This window comes from Dipteris shenzhenensis, chromosome 18 (genome assembly GCF_047967505.1).
Source record: "Dipteris shenzhenensis isolate YYH24624 ecotype China chromosome 18, Dip_SZ_1.0, whole genome shotgun sequence".
Classification (NCBI taxonomy): Eukaryota; Viridiplantae; Streptophyta; class Polypodiopsida; order Gleicheniales; family Dipteridaceae; genus Dipteris; species Dipteris shenzhenensis.
The window spans coordinates 55659525-55682725 of NC_141613.1; the positions used below are offsets into that span (position 1 = coordinate 55659525).

The 23201-nt window shown below is 44.8% G+C and overlaps 1 protein-coding gene across 2 annotated transcripts in view; it reads right to left on the bottom strand.

The window, feature by feature from the left end:
• The window catches only part of LOC147891449 (uncharacterized), a 122302-nt gene that overhangs the window by 45104 nt on the left and 53997 nt on the right, over positions 1-23201 (bottom strand). For both annotated transcript variants that reach the window (XM_087389893.1, XM_087389892.1), the window contains exons 4-6: positions 14313-14650; positions 1712-1862; positions 1308-1569 (exon numbers count right to left, since the gene is read on the bottom strand). In XM_087389893.1, coding sequence (XP_087246019.1) covers positions 1308-1569; positions 1712-1862; positions 14313-14650 — 751 coding nt within the window. The remainder of the gene's footprint in view (positions 1-1307; positions 1570-1711; positions 1863-14312; positions 14651-23201) is intronic.

A 23201-nucleotide genomic window follows, 5' to 3' on the forward strand; every position in this document is an offset into this window, starting at 1 on the left:
TAAAACCCTAAATTCGGCGATGGAAGACTTCGCACGTGTAGGCGCCTCTTGGAAAATGTGCCGATCAGCAAGCAAGGAGGCCGCCAAAGACGCCTAGAGCCACAAGAGATCTTGAATGGAGGCGGCAGGCTGTGGAGAGGCTCTATTCTGATGCGAATGGCTGAAAGGAGCCAGCGGAATGAGGCGAGATGAACCAGCTAAGAGAAGACAGCATAGGAGGCGTTTGAGCAGAGTTAGGGTTAGGGCTGAAGAAGGAGATGACGTGGGAGGACGAATTAGGGCAGGGTCAACACACTCTCATATGATGAAGGAAACATGGTGGAGAGAGAGAGAGAAAGAAAGAAGGAAAGAAAGTTTATTAAAGTCTTCGGAAGACCGATGGGTCTATGAGACTGTGAAAAACCTGATACAATGAGCTGTGGTAGTGGAGCTACTAAACGAGCATCCACACCAATGCAGAATGCAAAAAATGCAAAATGGCAGTACTAAGTCCTAAGTACAACATAGTCATGGCGATAGTTAACTATATATCAATCTCAGCATCATCGTCATCATCAACACCATCATAATCAGCATCATACTCATCATCAGCAGCAGAAAATCAGGATGGATGAGGCAGTGGGGGCATGAGGCCAGCAATAGAGCGTTGTCGGCCCATCAAGGGTGCAATCCTAGTATGTCTCCTGGTCGTAGCTCTGTGTCTAACCAGGGCCACTGTGGCCCCCGTCAGTCGGGCTCCGACCCTAAACAAGAAGGGGATGTCCCCAAGTATGATATGTGTGTCAAACCTCTGTCTGAGTTGTCGGGTCACAGGCTCTGGGTCACGGTCATGTCGAGGTCTCGTCCCATGGGGGTCTATGTGATTTGCCTGAAAGAACTCCGTGATAGAGCTCTGAGAGGTATCAGTCGAGGAAGAAGTCTGCTCCTGTCTCTGTGCTCGGAGTATCTTCTCGTGGTGTCTAAGCATCTCATGAATGAAACCAGCCAAACACCGCTGGTCTGGGTAGGAGAGGGGACAGGCCAAAACCCCATAACTATCTCTGAAGAGGCAGTAGAAATGCCCTCAGATCTCATAGTAAACAGGACACCTGAAGATGAAATGCTCCTCTGTCTCAACCTCCTGTATGTCACACAGTGTGCATATGCACCTCTCCCTGGGTAACCGCTCTGCTCTGCCACTCTCGATACGAAGTCTGTGTGAAGAGACCCGAAACTGCCTAGAGAGATCCTCAGCGAGTGGGGTTCCTTGACTCAAGTTCTCTTTTATCATTTTAATAGTCTCTAATCAGGGAGACACCCAAAGATACCTTGAATCTAGAGTCCAAAGCAATAATCTCAGCAAACCGTCTTGCCTCGTCTCTTTGCTCTTTGAGAGAAGAATTCACACTTCCAACCTTACTGACCTGCTGGTCAGTTAGTGCGCTTGTAAACAACTGAAGTAAAATGTCCAATTCATCCTTATCAATACCAATGAATACCAGAGATGTCATTGGTGGGCTCTCCCATGGTCCACTGAAAGTCGCCTCTGCCCTCTTCTTTCCACACCAGTGGAATGTGTAACGAAAATGCCTGGCATCAAATCCATAGAGATTTATCCTAGACTCATTCACTCACTGTTTTCAAAATGCAAAGATAACAGTGAAACATATAAAATATATATAAGAATCTAATTACAAATAGATCTACAAAGAAAAACGTGCAACCAATGTACCTGCTTTCATTCAGCCACAAAAATCCCTTAGCCCTTAACAGGCCCTTCATATGGAACATGTGCCTTGTTACTACGTTCTGGACTTTACCCATAGACAATGGTGTAGTGCTATGAAACGTAACAGAGAAGATTTGGGACACAGGATGTTTACCTGCCACAGCATACATCCATGCAAAAATTGTTTAGCTTGGCTTCAGACTTTCCAACAACGACTAACATATTGTCTTCCCTCTAGCTCCTCAAGGATCCAATGCTCAAATCATTTGTAGGCTTTGGCCTAAGCTTCGAGGGAGTACGCATGAAAAATTCAGTCCATACAGGCTCCCTTATATTTTTTACTCTTTTAAAAACTGGGTTCTGCTTAAAGCAATGCGCTGTTCTCTATGGCATTTACACATCTTTAAAAAGACAATGATAGAGGGAGAAAACAAGAAATTGCAAATTCAGTGTGTCTCAAGGAACATGACCGTCTGCCTGTCTTGATGATTCTGTGCCTCTATTTGAACGATATGCATCAGCAAAGCTGTACGCTGCTCTATTAAGGCCTATGTACCTCTTTGTTATGGCACCCTCCTTCCCTGTAAAAGTTTGGATTGTCCTGAAAATAAGAGAGCCTGAAGAGATAGACTTCTAGATAGAGTTGAACCACATAGGGCCCCAACCAATTCTCGAGTAGCATTGAATTTTATTTGGGTAAGAAGGAATTCGGAAAATTTATTGTTGTGTTAAGCCTCACAATGATCATCCAAAGTAGATGCCTCAAATCGACATCTGCATCTTCCATCATTCACCAATCAGTCAAAATGAATCACAAAAATCATCTTCATTTCACTTGTTTGACCAAGAATCTTACAATTGACCATCATTGCTACCAAAAAGCTTATGCTTATACAATAAAACTCAATTTGATGCTAGCCTTCTCTTAGTTTGGTAAGGCTTTCCTTGGTCAAACACAATGCATGGTGTCAATCCCATATCCACATGCCCTAGGACCAACTACCCTCTACTAAGGCATGTGGCAAGCACATGTGTTCAAAATTCCAATGTCACTTACATTCTTCTCTTTCACTAGAGATGTCCATGCACAATTTCCCATGAGATGTTTTTGAAATACACAAGAATTTAAAATACATTCAATTTTAAAACGCATGTGGTTTCATCACCCCCTCTTGCATAGTCCTTTTTCAATTAGAGGATTCCAAATAATCTGAGTAGTGATTTTTCCAAATACTCCCATATTGCACCATTTGGATCATTATTCTCCCATGGCAATACACTAGTTTTTAAAAAATATCACTTGAGCCATTAGGCCCAAGGAATGACAAAACATTATTGCTCTATCAAAGAATAAGCATAAATTCCCTTGAATGTGATCCACATTTGCTACCAATAGAGAATTTCTCTTTGTTCAGATTTTTCCTGGCTTCTTTATTTAAGCATTATTGTAATACTTCACTCTTGTCAAGTGCAGATTTTGCATTGGCCACACGGTATAGAGATCAGCCATCAGCAAAAATTCGTGCAAAACTTGACCAGCTGTTTGTTTTGCCAGTAAATACAGTGAAACGTTCACACATTAACCTTCTATGGATGGCCATGCAACAGAAGTCTAAGCTAACCCTGTTTGACCATTCATGTGTTTCCAAACAGCACAAATCTGGCTTTCCAATAATATTTCCATACAGAGATAGGGCATTTGGTGCTACCATTCCTCTTTCACAAAACTAGTTTTAAAATAATTCTCACTATATCGTTATGGCTTAAGTGGCACATGACCAAACCCACCCTATCAGTGTGTATTTTCTTTTTTCTTTTTATTTTCTTTTTTAATTGTGAAATCCTCCACTTTCCTTTCAATAGATATGGTAGGAATTCCATGCTTCCCAGGCTATCTGTGGGTCATGAAAGGAAAACAGTGATGGTATAGCTGCAATCTGGTCAAGAATTCACCGATCTAGAAAAACCTTTGTCTTTGCATGTTTAATCTTTTTTTTCCATTACTACATTTGGGCCTAAACATGGTTGGGCAAAAAAAGTTGAACAGTAAGAAGCTGATATCTTCCCATGACCAAGAAAAGGTCGATGTTACCTACGCATATGCTACTCAAATAGAAGAAAAACCTTTGGACTAAGAAAGAACTGAAAGCTTCGCTAAGGATCAAAAAACGAATGACATCAGGAGAAAAGCCTTGGAAAACTATATATATGGGCTACAGCCTACAAGTGATATCTAAACCTCATTACCATTTTTTTCATATCATGTGGCAACTAACACCATGAAAGAGGCTATGGATCTTGAGCCTGATAATTAAATTGACTGCAACAGATAGACTATTCAAATAGAAGAGAAACCTTAGGGCGTTAAAAATTCATCAAAGTCTCCCTTAAGGTTCAACCACAGTTAGGGGAAACAGAAACGGGGAAACGGGGAAGGAAACATTTCGAGATTTCTGGGAGGGCTGAAACGGGGAAACGCCACGTCAGCAAAATAGGTTTAGAAAAGGGGGTTTTGAGATGAGAACACACACATTTAGAATGCTACAGCCTACAGCTTGAAAGAGAGCCAAGGGTTGAAAGAGAGGGCTGAAACTTGAAAGTGGGGCCTGAAAGAGGAGAAAACAGAAGGCTGAAAGAGAGGGCTGAGAGAGGGGACTGAAGGAGGGGGCTGGAGGGGAGTAGATGATGATGGAGGGCTAAAGCAGCTTGCAAGAGAGAAAGGAGAGGAAAGGAGTGAATGGGGCTCAAGGAGGGCTGGAAAACCTTGAGGATGGAGAGAGTATGAAGCTGAAGGAGTGGAAGGAGGCCAAAATCGAAAGCAAAAAGACCAAAAATGGGGCTGGCGGCGGATTTCGCGTCATTTTGGAGACCTAGCAGCTTGTGTTCCTGAAACGCATTTCAGGGCTCTAAAACGCGTTTCAGACTGGCTGAAACGTTTTAGCCAGCCGTTTCAGGGTCCTGAAACGTTTCAGACTCTGAAACGCGTTTCAGGAAACGAGGCTTCTCTGAAACGGCGTTTCAGGCCTGGCTGGGCTCTGAAACGCGTTTCAGCGTAACTGTGGGTTCAACCTTAATCTTTCAAAAAAACAAAGTATATCAGAAGCAAAGTCTCTAAAAATCGTACATATGAGCTACAAGTGATATCTAGATATCCATACCAAGGCTCTCTGCTGAACCCTCCACAAACAAGATCGTACCATTTGGTCCTTGCTTCATTGAGCTGCTCCCCCTCCATCCTTCTGTGATCTTCGTTGTCCCCTTTCTTTCCATGTCCCCTCCTCCTGAGGTGCTCATGCCCATTTGGCAAGCTCATACTAGGACCCACTCTAGGCATACAGCCTTTGAAAGCTTGCTTCAACAAGGGTTCTAAGGAACAATCCTTGCACCAGGGCCAATGGAAGAAGTCTCACGATTGGATCTTCATAGAGGCCCCCCTAACGGGAAAGGGTTCACCATTGATGAGGAGCTTAATAAGGTTGTAGTGACAGCTATCCACTAGGGCGGGCACATGTTGGGCCACTGCACGCATCCTTTGGGCATAGTGGGATAGTGGACTCACCCGCTATCTGAGAGCCCAATGCCACCTCCCCAAGTTGACGAGGAGCTGCTTTAGGCAGTGGCACATTCGAAGGGGGCTCAAGATAGGCTGATGAGTTTGACATAGCCATCTCAGCTACTTGGGAGGAGGGACTCAAGGCGGTCCTATATCCAGATCACTCCCTAGTTTGGCCAATTTTCTAGGAAAAAGATGCCATGTAGAATTCTCTTCAGAGCTATACATTGATCCTTACATGGTTTTCCATATATAGCATAGCCCAAGGAGGACCGTTGTGGCTAGATTCTGATCCGACTGACTATGATCATTCGAAGAAGGTGGTTTGACCTGGGAGTAGCAGAGGATTAGAGTGGTTGGAGACGGGGGCGAAGCTGGACCATTGACCCTCGGCGCCACAAAGATGAGTTTTCAATGGCGCCTATGGCTTTGAGAGGGCAGTCTGCCGACGATTGGTGCCCCTTGACTATTGGCACCTGCTTCTAGGGTAACCTAAGGCATTGAACTGAGAGGCAAGCTATAGGAAAGCTAGCACTTATTTCATTTCAGTGCCTCATTGTTGATTGCCAAATTCGTGTTTTCTCAAAGGGGGGAGGGGGGGGTGCAATAGTGGGTTAATATCCATACCATTTTTTCTATTGTCGGCTAATACCACAAAAGATATTATGGATCCTCGAGACAAATAACTACAATGGCTACAACGAGTGTACAAGTTGCTAGCATAGCTAGCTGCTAGATTCTAGAAGTACAATGAGCTACACTTAAACAATTCAAGAAGTAACAATGCAATTGTACAATGTAATTAAGAGTCAAGACTCGTCACTCAAGACGTAGCAGTTAAAGTTAAGAGTCACGACTCAATAGCTTGCAAGTCATGACTCACAAATTTAAAGGTTTAAACTGACCATTGAATATTGATATTCAAAAATCCAGATAAACAGCTTAACAAGAGCCTAGACGGCTAGATAGATTATATACCAATCATCGTAGATCAAAAAACATAAATATCATGGCAACAAGCTATCAGTCACATCTGACATGAATGAAATCTGCATCACAATACATATAATTGAAAGGAAACTTTCGACTCTCAAGAGTCAAATCTCTCAAGATTCATCCTAATCCGAATCTGCAAAGTCACTGCTACTGCTGAATCCAAAGTCACCATCAATGATAGCATGGTTAAGTCCAATTCAATGTTTGTTATTACACCCCACACACACAAAAAAAAAAAAAAGAAAAAGTGTCTTATCATAGGACGCGAGTGTCTTAACAACCATGGAACTTGTGTCTAACTATTCAGATTAGTTAAGCTGATCTAAAGCAACTTGTCTTTGTAAGAAACCACTGCGTCATCTAGGCTTGTTGAAACCCTAATTCTGTTTTACATAGGTCTAGATTAGTTGTCGTGTGTGACTCGTGTGTACACTAATTTTGATGAGTTCAATCAATGAAATCCCCTTGTTTTCTACCTTCTTTTTGTCTAGACTAGGTGTGTCCTGAGTGTATACTTCACACACTCATTCGCACAATGAATCCGTCTAAAATTTTGAAAGCTACTTGTTTTCTCCCTTCTTTTGCTTTTATCTACTCCACAACACTATCCAACATGATATGACAAATCATGGGAAGCTCAAGGGAGCTGTACTAAAAATAATTCCGCAGAAGACTATGAACAAAATGGAGAGCAAGAGTGAGAGTGAGCAAACGTAAATGTATTGAATAGAATAGTGGAATGAAGTGTAGTGCAAAGAAAGAAATAGGTGTTTTGTGTAAGTGACAAAACCCTATCCTATCCACTAATCGTAGTTAGGGATTGGACTGTGGTTAGGGGAAAAAAACTCAATGAGGGAAAAGTGCCCCTAACCTACTAATTACAATACATTGGCCACTTCCTAGAATATGATAATAATTATAACACCCCCCTACAATGCCAATGTGGTGTACAAGGTAGTGATCAATCACCAAAAGGAGATAAGTTTAGGGCATTGCGAAATGCCTCAAACTTCTCACATGGAAGTGCTTTGGTGAAGATGTCTGCAACATTGTCATGTGTCGACACATAGATCATATTGATCTCCCCTGCATGCAACTTCTCTCGGACATAATGATAATGAACCTCAATGTGCTTCGTGCGAGCATGAAACACAAGATTCTTTGCCACTGCTATAGCACTATGACTATCAGTGAGAATTGGAGAAGGACCCTCCAATAAGAGACAAAGATCAGCGAACAAACGACGCAGCCAAACACATTAAACTATCACTGTGAAAGCTGCCATGTACTCAGCTTCACATGAGGAAGTAGCCACTGTAGATTGCTTCTCGCTCAGCCAAGAAATGCAAGCTTTGCCCAAAAGGAAATAATTACCATTAGTGGATTGCCTCGTATCATAGTCTCCAGCCCAATCTGAATCAATGTAAGCATGCATCTGCAAGTCACCCCCCTTGGAAGCCATAAGACTTTGTGCCTTGCAAATAACGGAAGATGCGTTTTACACCTTGCCAATGTGTTGTCTTTGGGCTGTGCATATACCTGCTCACCTGAGATACTGGGGCCGTGTATTGCACAAATAGATGAGGCATCCAACAGCCTGGCTGTACAATGTGACATCCACTGATTCACCTGCATCATACATAGTAAGCTTCAGCCCCGGCTCCATGGGAGTGGCTATAGGCTTACAATCATGCATGTTGAACCTATCCTGCACATACTTGGATTGAGACATAAGGATGCCACGCTTGTCTTGTACAAACTGGATCCCCCAATAAAAATTTAACATGCCCAAATATATCATGTCAAATTCAGCTTTCAACTCAGCTTTGAAATCTGCAATTATTTTATCATTTAACCCTGTGAGCAGCATGTCATCTACATAAAGAATGATGACCAAAATATCCCCCCCATCCTTCTTGATATAGAGGGTGCTTTCCATGGGACTATTATGTAACCCCTTACTTAACAAGAATGCATCAATCTTGGCATACCATGCACGTGGGGCTTGTTTCAGCCCATATAAAGCTTTGTTCAGCTTGCAAACCTGAAGTGCATTGCCAGAAAGTTCAAATCCAAGAGGTTGTTTAACATAAACCTCTTCCTACAAGTCCCCACTAAGAAAAGCTATTTTTATGTCCAACTGATGGACATTCCAAACAAAATTTGCAGCCATGACAATAACTGACCTGATGGTGGTCATCCAAGATACAGGAGCAAAAGTCTCCTCATAATCTATGCCCTTCTTCTATGCATAGCCTTTGGCAACCAGCCTTGCCTTGTACCTATCAATGGACCCATCTCGCTTCCTTTTCGCTTTGAACACCCATTTCGTACCAATGGCTTCCCTGGTGGTAAAATTGGCTACATGTATCTCTTGAATCTCTTGCCTGACAACTTCATCCACACCCTGTGGAGATACAAAATCAACACGTGGCTGAATCGGGGCATGTGGATCAAGAGGAGGTTGCTGTAAATTCTGATTTTCAGCATGAACCTCAGTTGGAGAACCAAATGCTATAGGAAGCATCCCCTCAAAAATATCATCTGAAGAAGCTGGAATAGTAAATTCGGCATGTGTATGTGCTGAATCCTCTGAAAATATAACATCTCTACTCACAAAAATCTTGCGAGAAGCAGGATTGTAGAGACAATAGCCTTTACTTAGTGCACTATAACCAACAAAAATGCATTTAAGTGCCTTATCTAACAACTTATGTCGAAACTCCACAGGCACGTCGGCATATGCAACACAACCAAAAACTCTAAAGTGATCCACTAAAGGCTTTCTCCCATGCCATGCCTCATAGGGAGTGATTGTCTTCAAAGCCTTTGTGGGACCCCGATTCAAAATATAATTCGCACACACATGAGGCCTTCGAGCCAAAACCTGTGAGGCAAATTTTTACTGGTAAGCATGCATCTATCCATCTCCATAAGAGTGCAATTCTTGCGCTCAGCTTTGCCATTTTGCTGAGGTATAAGCCTCACTGTAAGCTGATGTGTGATGCCTTTCTCCTTCTAAAATGTCTCAAACTCATGAGACATATACTCCCCCCCTCTATCTGTGCGAAGCGTCTGCACCTTGAGTCCTGTCTCATTCTCAACCATAGCCACAAAGTATTTGAAATGCATAAACTCTTCTGATTTTTCCTTAAGACCATAGACCCAAGTCTAATTGGTGAAGTCATCTATAAATGTAGCATAATAGAAATAACCACCAAAAGAAGGTGTCCTCATGCGACCGCAGACATCACTGTGTATGAGCTGTAATTTTAGAGTAGCTCTCACTGCACCATCCTTCTTAAAAGGAAATCTATGCATCTTGCCAAGGATGCAACCCTCACATGCATGAGAGACAATGCATCAACCATAGCATGGTTCTGAAGTGTCATTAAGCTGCCATAGTCCATGTGCCCATACCTGGCATGCCATAACTCCGCATTCTGCATCGCAGCAGTGGGAGTGCTCACTGAAAGTGCAAGATCGGATCTTTTCTCATATATGTCAAGCTGAAAAAGAGCCCAATACAAAGTGCCAGTCGACATCAAAGCATAGTCATTCTCTTTGTCTTTGACTCCACACTTAGCATCATCGAATATAACCTAAAATCCTCCTCTATTGAGAGAGGACACTGAAAGCAAATTCTTCTTTATACCTGGCACATAAAGAACATATGAAGTTCTGAAATCTGTGCCATCAGTGGATGTGAGGATGATGTCCCCCACTACACACAATGAATAAGAAGAATTATTTGCACATGTCACCTTCTTTTTAGTAGGTGGAGGATGCAGAGATGCAAAAAGGCTCTTCTTAGAAGTAATGTGTTTAGAAGCACCACTATCAAAATACCAAGTATTCAGTGTCTCATTGACACTGAGAGAGCATGCATTCTTTGAAGGATCGTAACTGCAAGTCAAAAAAGCATATGGATCATCATCAATAGAGGCTGTAGTATCCGAACTACCCACAAAAGTTCGCACATGCGGCTAACGGTGAGCTTGAATGTTGCAGGCGTACGAACTACCAACAACAGTACGGTATTGGCGCCTATTGTATGGAGTACGAATGCATCAGTACGACGGTGGTACAGGCTGTACGACCACCAAGCGAAATCCGTACGATAGTACCGCGGTGCAAACTGGTACGGATGGCGGCGTTGGGGCAATACGCACCTGTACGGACGGAGTGGCACAGAAACATACGGTGGTACGGGTCGGCAGTACGGAATCCGTACAGTCGTACGGAATGGAGGTCACGGGCTGGAGCTGGAGGCAGTTGTTAGCAGGAGCAGGAGCAGGGAAAACCCGCTCTGATACCAAATGTGAACAAAATGGAGAGCAAGAGTGAGAGTGAGAAAACGTAAGTGTACTGAATAGAATGGTGGAATGAAGTGTAGTACAAAGAAAGAGTCAGGGGTTTTGTCTAAGTGGCAAAACCCTATCCTATCCACTAACCGTAGTTAGGGATTGGACTGTGGTTAGGGAGAAAAACCTCAATGAGGAAAAAGTGCCCCTAACCTACTTATTACAATACATGGACCACTGCCTAGAATATGATAATAATTCTAACAAAGACAGCTCAACCCTAGAATGGAGCAACCAGCAAAAGGAGTGCAAAAGCACCATTCAAGACCACTTTTGCAAAAATCAAGAGTTCTTTTGCAATTTTGAGTCCACTGCTTGCAATTCCGGAGCATGCATATCGTCAAGCCTATTACCTAGCATACAAGGATTACCCTTGTGCCACTTTATATTATCCTTGTAAAAATGTTATGGCCTCATCATGATCTTTGTAATCATTAACCCAGCTCATTTGCTCATCCCATGTACACCACGCTAGATGGTGTGGCCATAGCATTGGTCATACTACTGACTTTAAAGATTCTTCCTAGCATAGTGAAGTCTTAGGTTCTTGCCAACCAAACTTGTAAGACCTTTGTACTCCACATCATCCATTATCTTGGGTGTCTTGTCCATACTAGCAATAAGCCCTAGGTAACACTCATGATCTCGACATGTTTGTTTATCCTTATGTCATTAACTTGCCTTAACCTCTCAAACTAGATTCCCAACTATGTTGTCGTAAATTGCTCCTTTGACTACACCCTCGAGGCCCGACCCTTATACCTATCCAAAAGGATGTCTACAAGCAATAACCTGGCTTTGAGAGGCTTGTAAAAAATGCACCCACCATTCATCTCGTGAGGTATAGGAGGTGTATGAAGGTGTTTCATAAGAGCAAACTATTGGTGGTCTATCTTACTCTCAAAATATCTAACAATAGAGTGACACTTTGCCTTCTCTTCTCCTCACTTGGAGTAGAAACAGTCCACTCCTAGGAGCATGTTGAGTTTTTAAATTGAAGTAATAAGGAAACAATAATCATATTTCCTCGTCAACTCTTAAGGCAACCCATGGCTTGTGGTGCACTTAGCAGTAAGGAGATCTGCTAGTGGCTCAAAAGGCCTAACAAAATCCCATTTTTGGCAAAGTTTGTCTACATAAGTGTAGCAAAGGAGTAAAGTTCGCTTGTATCCATGTGCATGTGAAGCCTTCGATATCTAATTCGTATATGTGAATTTTCAGAAATGCTCAATATGAGTAAAACCTAGAGAAAAAGGCACAATAATAAAAGAATGACAACCAACCTACAAAACGATGTCCTTGCTATGTTCAACCTGTGGCCCTAATTTCCCATTGCATGCCACTTTATGGAAGGACATTGCTTTCTTTAAATTGCACCACACTTCCCATAAGGAGGTCTATCTTTGCAGGCCAATCCAGGAAACTCACAAAAGATGAGATGCAACCACTTCCCATGCACCTTCACAATTGAAAAGGGGAATTCCGTGGTTGAAGATGAGGTCGTAGCAACAATGAACCTATTGCATGGATGTAAGATGGATTTATGACCATCCAATGTCAGAGGAATATGATGACAAAAAGCCACTTTCCAAATTTGAAGTCCCTACTACTAATAAACCCCAATAGATGGGATGGTTGCATAAGCTCTAGACAAATTGCGAGTTATGGTCGTTTGCTTAATAAGGTCTTGTTAAATATAGATGAGACCCTCCCAAGCTAGAAGTGTTTGGGGAAAGAAGGATGGGAGCATGGCCACCTCCGTCTCATGGGGTTGGATTTGCCTCATTCCCAAGGGAATGGAATGAGAAGAAATAGTTCAGTGGGCCCTTCTGAACACAATCTTCCGTCCTCACCTTCACCCACTTCTCTGGAACCTCAACCATGATATACAACCATGTTTCATACAAGAGTGCACTAGCCTAGACAACATCTTCAAAGTTTAGGAAGCTACTGATTGAATAACACATCAAAAGAAGCAGTGCCTTGCCTCCTTCTTTTGGACTTCGAGAAGACACATGATCACGTGGATTGGGAATTCCTAAGGTATAGGATGGACTTCTTGAAGACATGGATTCACGGCATGTCCACACTTCATGCAATAAGTTCAAGTAAAGTGTTCATCGGGGGATGCATGGGAGATGCCTTCCAAGAATTGTCTACCAAGGTTGCCCTTGTCTTGTTCTTTTTAGTAGTGAGTCCCTCAACTACTAAAAAGAACAAGATTCTAGCCTTATAAGCCTACATCCTTAGGATCATTAGCTTCTAGAATCCACGCTCACAAATGATACGGCCTATGGGGAGAGGACAATCCTCAGCTAGAGCAATTTCATTGCCCTCTAGACCAGTACTACATTGTTTAGGTGGCATCAATGGGATCGAGTTGTTTGATTCTCTTACAACCTTAGCAAAGCCTCGAAATGAGAGAAGTCTAAGGACGGGCCCCCATGGATCCTTAGATGCCAGATGGCATGGTAGCAAGGATGACAAATAGGAATCGGCCCTTCATCACAGCATCATGTCGCCTCAATTCTTGAGAACATCCACAATAAACAAGATTTTGTATTGGAGCACTCAAGAACCTCATGAGGATCTAGCAATGCCTAACATTGAGGGTGGAGATAGAATGACATCCATACTATGGCATCGATACTAGAGGTGGAGATGCTCCAAGGGCATGCACCTATGTTGAGTGGGCATAGTGTGATTGATTGATGTTGTAAGGGCTTGCGGCTATATTAGGAGGGCATAGGGTGATTCATGCCCCATTCCAACTAAGTAGTGGAAAGAGCATCCCTTGTTCCTTTTACCTATATGAGATCATGAGGTCAATTCTCTTAAACAAAAGTTCCCTCGAGGGTGAGGGAAATGAGACATTGGTTTTTAAGAGACTAAAGCTTAAGTCCCAACTTCTCTATTATCTCATGGAGTAGACAAATTCCTAAATGAAGTCCCATGGCAAAGACTTTCGGGAGATGGTAGACAAGGGAAGTAGTAGGTGATACCTCTTTGTTGTGATTCAGTGGCACCTTAGATATTGGGAGATGATTGCTTGGATAAGTATAGCCTACTAATAGGCGAAATTGAAAGCCTCCTTGGTGGGGTATCCAGCTCAACATTGTCTACACATAGGAAGGTCAAGACAAAACTTGCATTGGTGGGGCATTTGGCTCTATCTGGAAGCAAGGCCAAGAAGAAATGTGTAGAACACCTACGATTGCAAACGGCTTTGTAAGACCTATCCCTCGAAGACAAGTTTTACAAATTCATGAACCAAGGTATTTGTTTCTTGTATAGCCCACCTAGCTCTTGCAAATCCTCTCAAGTTCTTATAAACAGTGAGCCGAGACCATTAAAGCAGCCTATGAGGGATATCCTACACAGCGCCCTTAGGGATGGCTGATATTCAATGCTTTTAAGAGCTTTATCAAAAGCTCCTATTTTTGTAGAAAACGTCATACTCATGTGCTTTTAAATTTTTTATTTAAAAAAACCAATACATGCATAATATATTATTTTCAACGAGGAGACCAAGAGTAAAATAAGCTCTTGAACAAGAACATCATAGCCCTCTTACTAATTATCCAATCTCTGAGTAGATGTTGTCTTCAAGGACTTGAAAATGTGCACTTTCATAAAAACTTTATTCCTTGGTATGTTTTGAGTCTTTAAATAACAGTGAGGAAATAACGACCTCTACTTGCAGCTGTCGAGTCCATTCTTTCAATGCTTCTTTCATCAATATGAGGCCCATTTCCATTCTTTGGCGTTCCATCATTTGCAAGGGCAGCATTGTGATAGCTCCAAGACCTAGGAGAATGTGAATTTGCAAATGCTTCATGTGATAGGACCCCATCAGTGATGTTTGCTGCTGTGGCTGCATAAGGAGAAAATGTTTCAAGAAGGGACACATCTATGACAAGGTCAAGAGGAACTTTGCAAAATCTACAGCGGATAGCCTTAGTGCCCCTTGTCTCTTTCTCAATAAGATCTTCAACATCTGAAACGTTACCCAAGGCTGCCAAATCGCACCTGAAGATCACAAGGCAAGCAAGGGTCAACCTTGCACCATCACTTATGCATGTGTGTGTGAGAGCACCCACAAGTGCATGTGCAAGTGTGCACACAAGCGCTCACAAGTGATGGCACAACAAATGTGCAAGTGTGCACACATGCACTCACAAGTGGTGGCACAACAAATGTGAAGAAAAAACAAGGGGTGCAACTGAACGTCAAAACAGTCTGAAAACAAAATCAATCTAAATGAAAAGATCATGATAAGCAAAGGTAGAAGACGATCACTTACAATCAACGGAGTATCAACTTCATATTAGAGTCAATGAATAGGAGGAGGATTCAGCTGCATGCAACATAATATATATAGACAATCAAAGAGTCCATGGATATCTTTTTACCCAATGCCAAGAGAATTCACATGATAAAAAAAGGATTCACTTGACCACAGCATTGAAAGAAGATCCATGCCTATTCACCCAATGCCAAGAGTCATGGTGCATCTAAAATGACTATAGACTAGTTAAAGCATTTAGTGAAAAGGGGGCAAAGGCCTCGATTTGACCCGAGACTTTGCCCACTCCAACTTTGTGCTAGTGAACTAGACCAAGGTGAATAATAATATGACTAGGGAACACTCATAATCAAATAGCCCTGAAAGCCATCTTCACTAAGCTCACATGGTTTCTGAATCACTATCGATCTTCCTCCTTAATCTCCCCAAACACACCAAGGCTCACCCCAAAGCATTCTGAAGAGGATGGTTATGGAAGAGTTAGCAGTGGGCACAATAGTATAGAAATGAGTGAATCAAAATTCCAAATGCAATCGTTGGGTCTAATGATTTCAAAAGGTAATTCAGTGAAATAGACATGGGAGGTACTTCTGGAGGAGGCTCTGGAAATCCCACAGGAATAGAAAGATCACTATCTTCTTTTGGCTTTCTATTCATGGAGGGATTGCAGTGAACCTTTGGAGGTCCAGATTCGGAGCCGACCCTACTTGCCCTCGTTGCCTTTCTGCTTCGGAGTCTATTCAGCATTGCTTATGGGATTGCAGACAGGCGAGATTGATTTGGATGGGGATAGCCAGGATCTTCAGTCACTTTGCCCATTCCCCACTCTTTATGACTTGGGGCTCGGTGGCTTGGCTTTCTCTTACAGGACCTCAGGTTTTCTATGAGGGACTTGACTCCTCCCGGGCCATTTCAGTTCGACATCATCGGGTTGAACTCTGCTCGTTGGATGTGGTTACACACCGTCCTTTTACAGCTGTACATGCCTCTGTGGATACTTCTTGGGAGATTATAGCGAGCATAGCAGCCTGGCATATCTGGAGATCCAGATGCACAGAGGCTATGGAGGGTACTCAGGTTCATCCCTCGCACACATTGGCTAGTATCTGGACAGACATCGTACACACTCTGATGGCCGTATGGACGGGCATGCAGGGGGACTCCCGTGCAGCCTCAGCTAGGAGGGCTTCTTTCTTCAGGGAATGGAAGGATTCTCCTTTCTTCTCTGAATCTACTACAGGGTTGAGATGGCACTTTCAGCCTCAGCCTTGGTTTCTTTCCACCTCACTCTGAGGGGGTTTTTTATTATCCTCATGATTTCATGATGTATTCCGCTTTGAGCTTGCTCTCGCGGGTTTTTGTTCTTACTTAATAGAAGTCTTTTTCATGGAAAAAAAAAAATAGACATGGGAGTCCAAAATCACAAAAGAGAGCTGCTGGGTGCATTTTCGGAGACAAAACTTTCCTAGCTTGCATGCCTTGATCTTTTGAGAGGGTGGTCGTAGCTGGGGAGGCTGCTGCAGGTCGTCAAACCTTGGGAGCCCGCCGCTGTGGAGCTGGAGGGAAGGCATAGAGCTTGCGGTTGCGTCGAGGCTGCACGTCATGGGCCATCCGTTGAAGTCGTCGATGGTGCGCTAATTGGTCGAGGACTAGGGCGCAAAGGAGGTCGCGGTTGGCGTGGTCGTCGACCTCAGGCCGTTGCAGTGTTTGGAGCTTAGGAGGGCACTCGTTTGGTCGAGTTTGCGAGGGTGAGCTGTTCGTCAGCCCTCATTCTTACACTCCCATGAAGAGGGACGCTCAGGAGGTCGTGGCTGGCTGCTTGATGAGGTTGGTCGTGAAGATGCTTCTCACTTCTGTGCAACAGCTGGTGTTGTAGGTGGGCACAGTGAGGGGAGATCCCTATCTCGCTAGCTGCTCTGCTCCCGCCTACACCATCCCCTCGCTCCTTCAGTACCCTCTCCATCTCGCGCCTTTTGATCTCCCCGTCCCGTCCTAAGCCTCGCCATAATCCTTGCTGCTGGGTAGCTGTAGCTGTCGCAACTAAGTGGGTTGAAGGCCGACCTTCAGCCCTTGTTTTTGCATTTCGCACATTTCCAAGTGCTTCACCAGGCTCCTCCAGCCCATACGGTTCCAAGGAGCAACTCACCCTGCTAGCTCCAGCTCGTAGAAGTGCAAAGGAGCTCTATGTGCACCTTTCTCGAGCCCGTACGCTACCAAGCAGCAGCCCCGCCCCTACTCGCATCAGTTCACAGAAGGGGTGGGGTTCCCTTCGTGCGTTCAGAGAAAGGCTCAAGCTGGCTGGCAGTTGAGCTCCATTCCAGCTACCAGCCCGCCTCCCGAGATACTTTTCTTGCACAAGAACCTGTGTACAAGTGCTCAGCACTTTTGAGGGCAGCTTGAAGTCGGGTTAATTGCTTTTTCTTGAAGATCAACCTTGACAGTGACCCTTGGTCTGGCAAGAGGGGCTCAAATGTTAAGGTTTTGCTCTCTCCGGTGGATATGCAACAAGTTCAGAGTGCAGTGGAGGCTCTTCAAGATAGGGCCCTAGTAGGCCGGATTGTTGGGCTTACCCCCTCCAGGGGACAGATTCGGGATTGGCTTCAGGCAAGTTTAGCCCTAGGGGATGACCACATCCAGGATGTCACCATCTATGGGAGAGGGGTCTTCCTTCTTCACCTGAGTTCTCCAGAGACCACCTTGTCACTTGTGGAGCAGAGCCCTATCTTTTTTGGTCCTCATTTGGTCTTCCTCTTCCCTTGGTACCATGGCTTCACAATGGAGGAAATGGACACCACTCACCACGTACCTCGCTTCCCGAGGCTCCCGAAGGAGTATCGATCCATTCTCTAGTCTATCGGATGATGTTTTGGTACGGTGTTGGAGTCTCCTCCTCCCTCGGCAGCCACAGTGGTCGCAAATGATGGGGTCCCCAGGCTCAAAGTGATTGTGGACACCCCCGAGATGCTTCTAAGGAGATCCTTCTGGAGACCTTGGATGGAGGCGAACTACTACATAGAGTTGAGGTCTCTGGGCTTCCATGCCAGTGCCTCCAATGCAGACAGATGGGACACTTAGCTCAAGATTGCCTGAGAGGCCAGGGTAGAGATCCTCCTCTGTGGGCTTACAGTTGTGTGTACAGATTGTGCTGAAAGCTGGTACGGCTACCGTACGTACGGATTGGTACGGGCTCTTGATTGCTTGTACGGACTGCTCGCAGGCTGAGTACAGCCTGAGCACGGGCTGTGGATGCATGTACGAACAGTTATACGCCTAGCATGGGATGTTGCGTTACTTGTACGGTCAGCCTTGGGGAACCATTGTACGGACAGCTGCTTGTATGCCAGTGTTCAAGTGACAGCTCATTTCACATGTGCTTGGGCTCATGGAAGAGCCCACTCTTTCTTCTCTTAGGCTGGATAAGAATGCCCAGTTGGTGAGCTTGTGGAGGGGCTGCATCACGCACGAGAGCGAAGGGCAGGCTGGCTGTGTGTACGGATGGGAGCGAAGTTTGTGTAGGGGATTGTGTATGGCAGTATGGCCGTACGAAACTGAGCATGTGGGCTTACGGCTGTGTGTACAGACTGTGCTGGAAGCTTGTACGGCTACTGTACGTACGATTGGTACGGGCTCTTGATTGCTTGTACGGACTGCTCATAGGCTGGGTACGGGCTGTGGATGCATGTACGAACAGTTCGGGCTGTGGATGCATGTACGAACAGTTCTACGCCTATGCACGGGCTGTTGCGTTACTTGTACGCTCAGCCTTGGGGAACTGTTGTACAGACAGCAGCTTGTATGCAAGCGTTCAAGTGACAGCTCGTTTCACGTGTGCTTGGGCTTGTGGAAGAGCCCACTCTTTCTTCTCTTGGGCTGGATAAGAATGCCCGGTTCCTTCTCTAGGAGTTGCTCTTTGTTATGAGCCAAAATGGAGAGCCATTGCAGGCAGAAACATGCATGGGGGATACCTTCCGTGAGAGATGATGACTCCCAAGATTGCTGGCTGGTCATGTAAGATGTTTTTCATTTCTTTGAGGCACATCAGTGGTCCAAAGGACACTTGAGGTTGGTAGGGGAGTTGTGTGATCCCGCTCGGGATTGCTAGTAACAATTTCTAGACTTCTTGCTAGCTCTCTTGACAGATTGGGATGCCTACTAGAAGGATGATGTGAACAGATCCCAGCATGGGAGTTGCTTGAGGCATTGATGACTACTAAGAGTGGGAAGATCATTGACTGCAAGTGAGACTGAACTCATTGTTTATCCTATTTGCTGGCTTTGGCAGGTAGCATGTTCCGTGTGGGAATATATTTTTGGTTTCTCTCGGAGATTGGTCACATGCAGGCAGTGGTTGCTAGGCAGATGGCATCCATTTGGTACAGGCTTGCTGCTGATTAGACAGAGGTCGCGAATCCATTTTGAGATGGAAAGTATCCCTAGATCTCCGAGAGGGATGGTACATGTGTGACTGCCAAAGTGTGATGTAAACGGGTTGTTGTATCAGGATATTTGCCGCCCATAGGGTGAGAGACTATAGGTAGTGGCAGTCCTGGACAGTGGAGAAAGTTTATGTATGCTCTCTTTCTCTGCATTGAGCAAATAGTTAGCTTTTTGGGCACTAGTAACAGCTATGGGGAACTGTGTGGCCAAGGGTGGTTACTAGTAGCAGTTCCGGGCTGTGTGCAAGCTTCTTGGAATAGGGATGGAGACCTACTGCCTTGTGTGGTGAGAGTAGTGAACAGTAAAGGCTATGCAGGGTATGTGGATGCCCAATGGGATATGGAATGCCCCAAATGTAAGAAATAATGTATCCCTATATGTAGCCTGGATTTCAAGGCCTCTCACCAAATTAAAGAAATACTGAAAGGGGCACCAAGGTTTGGGGCCAATCTGTGTCTTTGTCTTGGTGCAGGGGCACTCTAGCTCCCAATCTACCAGTTATACTTTTGCTGAATTGTTGATGTAACAGAGTTGGCTGGTTACTTATTAGTTCTACTGCCCTTTAATTCATTGAAGGCCGGTTTCATGGTTCCGTTGCTTGCTGTCATTGAATTGCAGCAAGGAGAATTCAGCAAGTATGTCACACAGTGATGAGGATTGGGATAGGGGATGGGAGTCCTCCCAAGATGGGCAATCTTTGTTTGAAGCAGCTTCTGTTGATGAAAATAGAATGCCAATAGGCCTTATGGACCTATGTCATTGAATGGACAGCCATTAGTCGTGCCAAATGGACAAAGTGCTCCATTGCAACAGTTTATTCATTGTCCTGGTGTTGATTTGCACCAAGGCATTGGTTTTTAGCATGCAAATCAAGGACAGCAAATCGATCCGCATCCCTTAGTGCATCCAGGATATTTTCATGGTGGTTCTGTGTTTCAAGCAGTGGCTGGCCAGCCTGGGAGTGGTTTGGGAATGCTTGGAAATCACCCTGTTGATTTTCAGCCTAGAATGCAAGGCATGCAAGGGATTATGCTTGGGGGTATGCACGTCGGAATGCAGAGGGTTATGAATGGAAACACTGGCATGCAGCCAGGAATGCAAAGTGGAATGCATGGCATTATGGGAGCTCCTGTAGGCATGCTTGGTATGCAAGGTACTGGGGCTGGTATAGCAAACCCTGCTATGGGTAATGGCAATGTTGATCAGGCTTTTGTTGCCCATTGTGATGTATGTGGGAATAGCATTGGTGCAATTCCCATGCAAAACGGACGGGGTTGTTGCCGGTTCTTGCCTACGAGAGTGGAATGTTGCACGATGCTGAAAGAAATTCGCGAGTATATGAGACAGAGTTACTGGCTGTGGCTCTTGCTCTTTCTGCATGGGAGCATTACTTGCTAGGGGCTGATTTCACTGTGCAGGATATGTGGATGCCCAATGGATGTGGAATGCCCTAGATGTAAGAAAGAACCTATCCCTATATGTAGCCTGGATTTCAAGGCCTCTCACCTAATTAAAGAAATACTGAAAGGGGCGCCAAGGCGCCAAGGTTTGGGGCCAATCTGTGTTGCAGGGGCACTCTAGCTCCCAATCTGCCAATTATACTTTTGCCGAATTGTTGATGTAACAGTGTTGGCTGGTTATTTGTTAGTTCTACTGCCCTTTAATTTATTGAAGGCAGGTTTCACTAGCTCAGGTCCTTGCATTTGCCGTCTTCGGGAGTCCTACTGGTCGGTGCTGTTTGGCTGGAAAAACTCGGTGATCATGCCCTGAGTGGAGTCTGTCTGTATACCCTAATCTCGCCTAGATGCCGCCCAGAGTAACCTCTCAATGTGTCAGACATCATCTGTGTGTCCGTCCACTATCTATCTACCTTGTGTGACCTCCAAAAGATCAAATCAGAGGAGCATTTCATCTTCATATGTCCAGTGCACTACCAGATCTGAGGCCGCTTTTATTGTCTCTTCAAAGATAGCTTTGCAATTTTCTCTCGCTTCCTCGCCTTCCCCGACCAGCAATGTCTGGCCGCCTTCCTCAATGAAGCAATCAGACATCGAAAGCGCCTACTCCGATCACAAAGATAGGGACGGGACGCGCTAACAGACTCTTCTCAGAGCATGATCACTGAGCTTTTCTAGCTTGACCACAGGTTATCACCCTGCAGGCATCCGACACAAGGGGACCCGGAGCTAGAGACGCCACACACCCGATAGAGGACGGTCACACAAATCACACTTAGAAACATCTCCTCCATGTTCAAGGTGGGACATGACTTACAAGGGTCACCATAGCCCTAGTCTGACACTGAGCCTCTGCCAGGAGATCATGCTGAGCAACGCCATGGATAGTAGACAGCGTTCTATCTCTGACTTTATACTACCACTACCCCGTCGGTCACTTGGTCCTCCATGGTATTGGGCCAGATTTTGCTTTGTACTATGATGATAGTGGTGATGGGGAGGGTCATATTTGATGTTATTCTATCACTCTATATTAATGTTCTTATGGCTATGTGGCATGTAGCATGTAGCATGTAGTATGAGTGTTGATGCTCGTTTAGTAGCTCCACCCTTTCAGCTTGTTTGAATCAGGTTTCTCACAGTCTCATAGACCCATTGGTCTTCCAAATACTTTAATCAACTCTCTCTCTCTCTCTCTCTCTCTCTCTCTCTCTCTCTCTCTCTCTCTTTTTCTTAGCCGTCAACCCCTATGGGGCTGTCGCAGCACCTCCAGCCCCATGGGGCTGTCCAAAAAACCCCGCCATAATTGCAAGCTACCCTCCAGGCCCCCCGCGCACCTGTAGAAGCAACCGCAGGGGCTGCTCTCAGCCCCTGCCTACCCACCTATCAGCCCCTGCCTATCTGCTTGGAGCCTCAGCTTGCGCCACACACTACCATGGGCAGCTGCAAAAGCCACAAAGGAGACGCGGGAGGTCGCGGGACCTTCCTACACCCCTGAGGGACTGTCGTAGCACCCCACACTGCCCCACGGGGGCCGCATTTCAGTTTGGGGCTGCCACAATACTTCATCTGCCACCATTTCAAAAAGGACTTGCAAGCAAACAAGAAAATCGTCAGAACCAAGCTTACAAAGATCAAAAATCTCAAGAAAGTAAGTGGATAATCATTAATGTTGTGCACAGCTTCTGAAAGCTCTCTTGGAGGGGAAATCTTGTTTGCTACAAGTGGTAATATGGACAACTCACCTGAGGAAAAACCAGAGGGACAAGGAGAGAAAGTACAGCTCTTTATGGATGAGTGTTAGTGATCAGCACATCAAATCATACCTTACCACCATGAAAGAAGTTTCAAAAATGCAGCATGCAGATATTGAGAACTTGCAGAAAAAGATAGGGGAAAACACTAATCAAAACCATGCATAGATTGTGTGCCTCCATGGAAGAGGAGCTGAGCAAGTGGAAAGCTCAAATGCAAGTACAGCTGGAAATCCGATGCAGGAAATTAAGACCAGCCAACATGTCGTAAGGATAAAGGAGTTGGAAGATAACCCTACAAGCAAGAAAAGAGGTCTTAGAGGTACGCACCCAAATGGAAGAAGGTGAAATCCAGACACTCTTGAATGAGGAATTGAATATGCTCAACAAGTGCAAACTTTACAAGTGCTAGAGGGGAAGGTTTCAAATGCATGCAAAGCACTAGAGGACTTCAAAGCAAAGAATGCAAAACGCAAGAAGGATATAGCAGTCCTACAAGGGCTGCATATACCTGCTCACCTCAGATACTGCAAACTGAATATCGGGCCGTGTATTGCACAAGTAAATGAGGCATCCAACAGCCTGGTTGTAGAGTGTGGCATCTACTGATTCACATGCATCATACA